Genomic DNA, 7,584 nt, shown 5'->3' with positions numbered 1-7,584 from the left:
GATGCCAGTAGTCTCGATTTGATAGTCGCAAAATAGAACACGCCCACCGGGTTACGTAATCACCCTAGACTGACCAATGAGGGACCAACGGCACTAATGCATTCAAAGAGAATCTTGTCAACAATCTTCAAGGCGTTGTTCCCCAAAACTTGTCTTCACGTGTTTATTTGCTGCTGGAACTGACAGTTGCTGCTGGAATGCTGCTTGTCAGTAAAGCCACAAAGGTTTTATATGCCTACATACTTCATTCAACAGGGACTGGGATTCAAACTCGTTTATCCTTTGAGAAGGTCATGGTCCGGTACTAACTAGTTAAAATCAGACATCTACCGTCAATGCCTGAGTAACTCATGCATATTCTACACAGTGAGTTTAAATGCACTGGTACACTCACAACCTATACATGCTAATTTGTTTATCAGCGAAAGATTGTCAAGTAGGCCCGAAAATAAAACCTACACTATGTTTTCTCTTTTTTCTCATGTAAAAACACACAAGATGTGACATCAAATACATATGTTGTAAAAGTCCATAAGGAATGACACAACACATATATTTTAAATCAAATATAAAAGCAGAATCACTTATGTATGCATCTGTACAGATTTAGATTACAACATGGTACCATAATTTACTTACTGTATTAGTTTTGACTAGTATTTTGAGCATTTCAATATGTAATACTGCTTTGACAAACTTCTGAATTATGTGACCTGTTGAAAGCCATTTTGAATATACTTTTATTTTTGTTTTAAATTGTGCCTTTTTACTACCTGTGCTAGTATCCTCCATTCTGTCCCATTGCCTGTATGATTTACCTAATTACTGAAGATGTAAAAAGTGGAGCAGCTTTCCCAAAACATTGCTTAAGCCAGTAAATTGTCTTCAAACTGTCTTTTCTATTTTTAGTCTTTTTAAAAAAAAAAATTAGATACACGATTGTTTCTATGAAACACCTACAAAGTGTGTGGGAAGTTTATAACCTCAGAGGGTAAGGACCAACCCAAGATTAATTTATATTTTAAATATCTTTCATTTCAATCCTAAATGTCCACATAGAAATTTGTGGAATTTGTGTGTGTGTGTGTGTGTGTGTGTGTGTGTGTGTGTGTGTGTGTGTGTGTGTGTGTGTGTGTGTGTGTGTGTGTGGAATTAGTGGAATTTATTGTCTGGCTGCTTATTGCATTATTATTGCCTTTTCTCATGACTACTAACAGTGGATAGGCTGCTAGTAATTTGTCTACTTACAGATGATTTATATGCTTGACAACTTAAAGGAGAATCAATAACACCATAATTACAGGCAACAGTTTATAAAAACATGTATAGCATTTAATAAGATTTAATAAGAAAACTTAATCATTACCTAAAAGTTTGTAAACAATTGATAATAAATATATGTCACGGTATGGCCCTTCCCCCCCTCAAACGTGTATCTGTATTGCCAGGCCCTCTCATGTCGGTCACCTGATCCTTGTTGTGTGTAATTGTCATGCGTGTATATAAGTCTCGTGTCGTATCGTCAAAGCTGTCAGTGATTGACCCAAGTAATGTGTTAATGTGTGTTTTGAGTCATGAGTGTTAAATCTACATTAAAACGTATGTCTTTGTTTGACGTGCCCGCATCCTCTTTCACCCTTAAATGTTACAAAAAGTTTGTAAACAATTGATAATAAATATAGTGTAATAATAATCCTTATGCACAACTCACTTTACATATGCCCAGTACTGTGTACTGGACTACATAATTGCACTGTCTACTCATTTTGTATTTGTCCTGTCCTGTATTTATTATTGTTTATTTAATGTTTATTTAATGAAATTTTTGCACTATATTGTACTGTTTGCACTTGTGTAGCATGTTGTCTGTTGCACTGTTTTGTGCTGCACCATGGTCCTAGAGGAACATTGTCTCATTTTTTTGTGTACTTGTATATAGCTGAAATGACAATAAAACCTCTTTGAACTTTGAACTTGAATTTGAACTTTATATTATGTGCTGTATTTTAGTTTATGGATAATGAAGACTTTATATAAGAATTTCTGAACCTTTATTTGTAAATGGTTAAGAATATCAGGTAGTACTTGACCAAAAGTACAGTTCTGGAGGTTTTTTAATTTTCTATGCACTCAGATGCTCAGAAACCACCCTCTGTTATATTTTATTTTACTGGCTCTTGTAAACTGCTCCAGGCATTCTTTGTGTGTGACTATAAATTGGCTGTTCAAGTCAGCTTTGATAGGAGCATCATCCTGTGCCAGTCCATTTACAAAGTAAATTTTATTTATAAATATACAGTATTGTTATACAATAATGTAATTAACAGTCACTAACAATCCTATTGTTATAGCATGTTACCAAAGAAAAAACAAATGAAACACTGCTGTCTGATGCTGAAATAATTAGATCAAACCGATCGTTGGCTTGCTGTTTGGTGAAAAGATGCCCTTACAGAGGAAGAGAGGAGGTTCTGGTCGAGATGCTCAGGGAGTGCATGAACCCAGACAGGCTCAGATGAGCAGACAGAATTGTGGGTTGACATTTCATTAAGTCTGGTGATAAAACATAAAAACACCCTCTAGCCCTTCCCATACAGGCACAGCTCCATGTAGTAATGCTTACATTAGTTCAGTAATTACATATAGCAGTATGACTGCCTTGTGTCTTAAGTCCAAATAGTAGAAAGATGGATTAACTTTGTGATTGGGCAAGATATAACTGAATATGACTCATCTTCTGTTTATTTGCACTGGAAAGTCCAGTCTCATAGAAGATTTGACATAGAAGAGGAAAAATGAAGAAAAGTGTTTTTTTTTTTTCTCTTCATGTGTGTTGAAATTGTACAGCGTGCTTTGGGGAAGTGAGAGTTTAGTACGGAGCTACACATATCAAAAGGCACACATATTGTGCATTTGTCAAACAGATCTACACTCACAGAAATCAAACAAGGCAACCTTTTATTTCAGCTCTTCAACACATACAAAAAGAGATAACTAGTTGGTCTAAAAAAGTAGTATAGACGTTTGTCCGAATCATATTGTTCACCAGCAACACTAGCCAAACACTTTGGTGAAACCCGGAGAAGACAGTCATGACTCTACAGCTGGTCCCAGTCCTTGTACTTCTTGGAATACCAGGTAGGTCTCACACTTCATAGGGAAGGATCATTGAGACACAGTAAGATAATGGTGCAGTGCTTTAAAAAGTCTTAAGTTGGTCATGGTGGTTAATATATGATGCCTGCTGTCTATTTAAAATTACATTATATATATCAGCCAATTATTAGGCTTATTATTTGTATCAGCTGTTAGCGTGTCTCAGAGGTGAAGTATGTGACCAGAGTTGTACAAAGACATCCAAGCGCATCATTGTAGACTTCAGGCTTCAGTTGATTTTTAGGGGATTTTAGACACTGAGAATTTTGACTAGATGAAGTTATCATTATTGTTGATAGAATATGTCCAGGGTGATTTTGTCAAAGCTACCTTATAAAGGATATACAAGTGTGGGGGAAATTCTCTCTCCAGAGGCAAGATACTGTTCAGAGTGAAACCAAATTACCTTCATTTCTCCATTGTGGAGAAGTTCTGGCAATTCTTCCTGGCAACACTCCTTTAATAGGTGAACATCCAATAGTTTATTATGTTCCCATGAATAAAAAGAACAACCATTGTTATACATGTTTTACCTAATATACTTGGTAATATCCTTCCATTGTCTGATTTGACCTGACTGGTCCCATCTCAGACACTGAAAGTGTCCTCAACCACATCTTTATAAATAATACATTGTGTACAATTTAAATATGACATGAGTAAAAATACGAGCTATACACTCATGTACTATGATTAAAAAAAAAAAAAGATTTGTGTGTGTGAGATTAATTATAAAGTATGATTAGTCTTACTGCATATTGGTGTATATATATCAGAATATAATATTTTAATACTTTGAATAAAAAAGTATTATGGAATTTCTTCCATAATTCAGTCCTTTTGGTAATGCAATGATCACACACCAAACAAATCTTATTCACAATAATTAAAAAGTATAATTAAAATGTACTACCTATTTCACCTAGTTGATTTGATGTGAAACTACTTTTTGAAGTGAACCAGTTGCTCTGTTATTGCAAAAGAGTGTTTTTAAATTTGTGTTTCCCACATTACAACACCTTACCACAAATGAGATCTTGTATGGAGAAAGTATCAGCGCTACACTTACAGATGTAAAACCACTCAGCCCTGTCACCACATTTCTGGCAGGGAGCTTTGGTCTATGGACAGTGGACAAGATGACTGCCAGGAGCAGCAGCTCCATCACTATCCCGTGCCACTACCACAGGATGTTCAGGGAACATGTCAAGTTCTGGTGCAGAGGTAAACTCTGGCACACATGTGTAGCTGTAAGGGACTCCCAAGGCAGGTTAAGCATCACAGACAGCCCCGCAGAGCTGGTAGTCACTCTCACGATATCGAACCTCCAGAGCAGAGATGCAGGACGCTACTGGTGTGCTATAAAGATTGGAGGTTTCATGAAGGCAGATGTCAGGACTTCCCTGGAGCTGTTGGTGACCAAAGGTGAATAAACTAGAATCCTGTTGGGTTTTTTAAGTAAACATAATCACACGTTCAGAATGAATGTAAAAACAGGCACAAGATTTCTACACTTTATCAGGCTTAAAGAAAAAAATGCCCTCCTGTTTTTAAATGAGGATGGAATAGTTTGATGAGACTGGAAATTAATTTTCATTATTTCTAAGTAAACTTGTTAAATAGAAAATGTTGACACAGTCTCTACCTGTACTAAGAGCGCACTATTTACCCCAATTTAATATACTGGTTGCAAATTGTATGTACTGGATGGAAATGTTGGATAAATGTTTTGAATGGAAGATGTGTTCAATGTGCTGATAGATGAAGGCCCTGATCCTGTTCAAGCTGTGATTCCTCTAAATATTATTTTCTAATATGAATATTAACTATTTAGTCATTTCTTATGATATGCAAAATTAATAACACTTTACAAACATCAAACATTATGAATTATCCATTGGTGTGACAAAAAAGCCAATAAACCATGATTCTTGTGTTATTGCTCGCAGATACTCCGGACCTATGGGTGAATAACGGTACAGTATCTGGCCCAGAAGGAGGAAATGTGAGCATAGACTGTTTCTATAGTGACAAGCTGAAGGACACTGAGAAGAAGTGGTGCAGAAGTGGAGACCTGCACTCCTGCCAATCAGAGCATGGCATGCACCCATCCCAGCATGCACAGCTCCACCTCAGTGATGCAGGCCGTGGCTGCTTCACTGTGACACTGGTGGGTCTTCAGAGAGAAGACGCTGGCTGGTACTGGTGCATGGCAGCAGGAATACAGGTCCCTGTCCATCTCAATGTTACTGCAGCTCCCACTACTCCAAACTGCACAGGTGGGGGGTGGCCCAGTGCCATGCAACAAGTCTCTGAACCTAACACTAGATCCAACAGCCTAGGTCTAACCAAACCTAATCAGTCCTGCACACTATACCATCCACCAACCATATAACTCTATATGAAATAGCATACATTAATGATTCATATTCCCAAGTAAATCCAACCACTAACTATATTAATCCTAAATAATTCTAGTCTTAATCTTAACTTTTTTTCCTAATTCTAATCTTCATCTCTAAATACTAATCTAAAACAACCATCATGCATCAACTCGTGTATGTAATTAATCATCCGTACTGAAGTAACTTTTTTTCCTGAGCAAGCAAACAATATTGTTCATGCGTCCTGCACTTATATTCAGCAAAAGAGTGCCTGTCCCTTCTACATCTACTGAAAACCAGTTACTCTCACTTCATCCTCAGTGTTTCCTGAGCTGACATCACTGCCCACACCCTCAGCAAGCACATCACTGCTCACTTCAGAAATACTAGAAACATCTGCTCGTGTGACTTCATTTGAACCAAGATCAACCTCCTCTCTGATCTCAGATAAACCAACATCTCCTACGACAACAGGATCACCTGAAAGTAAATTAACCACATGGTCAACCTTTCCTCTTGCAGGTAAATCTGAGCAAACCTGCAACATCACCAGGTCCATGTTAGATTAGCCTCAACATAACAGACTCAGCAGGTTTTCCTTTGTTATCGACACACAATTAATGTCATTTACTTTTACCATTACAGTACTGACAATACATCCATCTGTTGCACCCAGTGTCAAAAACAGGTGCGTGTTTTTATCTCCTGCCTTAGCATCTCTGTCGCTAATGTCCCCCAAAGCTGTGCTATCCAGCTTTGTTCCTTCTGATGTTTCCTAGTTGACCATAACAAAAGATGTCAAAGGACATGTATTATTCTTGATGTCACCTTCTGTGTTCCTGTTTATTTCAGTCTGCATATATGGCTCGGTGTGCTGGTCACAGGAGGGATTTTGCTCACAGCAGCTACAGTAGCTGCACTGGTCTGGAGGCAGCAAATGCAGTGCAGTGAGTGAAACAGCTACTTCTTCTGGCCTTTATTACAGAGTAACATCAGTAATAAGAGTATCATTTTCATGAGTTTCATGGGTTACATATTTATTTACACAGTGATTTGTGTGGCACATTCCATTAAATGTTTTGAGACATTACAACAGTGCACCTTGCTTGTCTGAAATGTGTCCTGCAACTTTTCAGGCCGAACTCACATGACTGAAGATAGGATGGAGTCAGCCATGCACACTGTAAGCAAACACCAAACCCATGAACACAAAACACAGGACATGTGATTTATGTTTAACATGAATGGAAGCCAATTTGTTATTTTAAGACAAAAAAGAAAACATTCACTACACTGTAAATGAACATTAAATACAATAACAATTACAAGCTTATGAACAAAAAATCTAAGATACATATGATAATTAATCATTTTTAATAGGTGAAGGATGATGTTGATCTGATGGATCATGAGTGGAGAAACAACTCTATTCTTGAACTTGATGAGGAACCAAGCACTACTGTTATAACAGCAACTTAGAAAACAAGACTTGAATGCTCCAATGCTGTAGCATTTCCTATTCAGCTATTTTTCATTTTTGTTTATCCAATTCTATTCAGTTCAGTTCAATTCACTACAGCTTTATTTATCACTGGAGGGCAATTGGTGACAAGCCCAAGCAGGCACAGTATGCAAACATACATAAACAAACACGCAAACACACATAAATAGACATAATGAAATCACATGACACATGACTCAGAACATGATTCCAAACACGATTACACTGTACACAACATAGTCTTGTTCACAATATCCATCCGGGATAAAAGCAGAGACATGGACCAGAAGAAAGCCACTCAACGTTACCAAGCAAAATGAGTATCTAGTCATGAGGAATGCCCTTGGCTTTCTTAAGTAGAATGGTTTGCAGATGGTCTTCTTTTATCTCCGTTGTAACTGCTCACATAAACAAGCCTTGTGCTAGTATACTGCCATCAACCTCAAGGAAGTAGCAGCAGCAAACTCTGTTGTATAAAGAATATTGTTCTGTGTCTTATGTGGTTTCCTAAGTGTCTGTTGATCACAGTATGTAGACAAGGAG

The 7,584-nt window shown here is 37.4% G+C and overlaps 1 protein-coding gene across 1 annotated transcript; it reads left to right on the top strand.

Moving 5' to 3' along the window:
- The first annotated feature begins 3,035 nt into the window (after window positions 1–3,035).
- si:ch211-264f5.2 (uncharacterized protein LOC570749 homolog) lies at window positions 3,036–6,882 on the top strand. Its single transcript, XM_027023361.2, has 7 exons — window positions 3,036–3,138; window positions 4,267–4,581; window positions 5,106–5,435; window positions 5,862–6,062; window positions 6,186–6,228; window positions 6,393–6,487; window positions 6,677–6,882. Exons 1-7 carry the CDS (start codon window positions 3,093–3,095, stop codon window positions 6,766–6,768), a joined length of 1,122 nt encoding a protein of 373 aa, XP_026879162.2. The 5' UTR covers window positions 3,036–3,092; the 3' UTR covers window positions 6,769–6,882.
- Window positions 6,883–7,584: the final 702 nt, after the last annotated feature.

Source organism: Electrophorus electricus, chromosome 8 (assembly GCF_013358815.1).
Source record: "Electrophorus electricus isolate fEleEle1 chromosome 8, fEleEle1.pri, whole genome shotgun sequence".
NCBI lineage: Eukaryota > Metazoa > Chordata > Actinopteri > Gymnotiformes > Gymnotidae > Electrophorus > Electrophorus electricus.
This window is presented reverse-complemented; position numbering and strand designations above follow the sequence as displayed.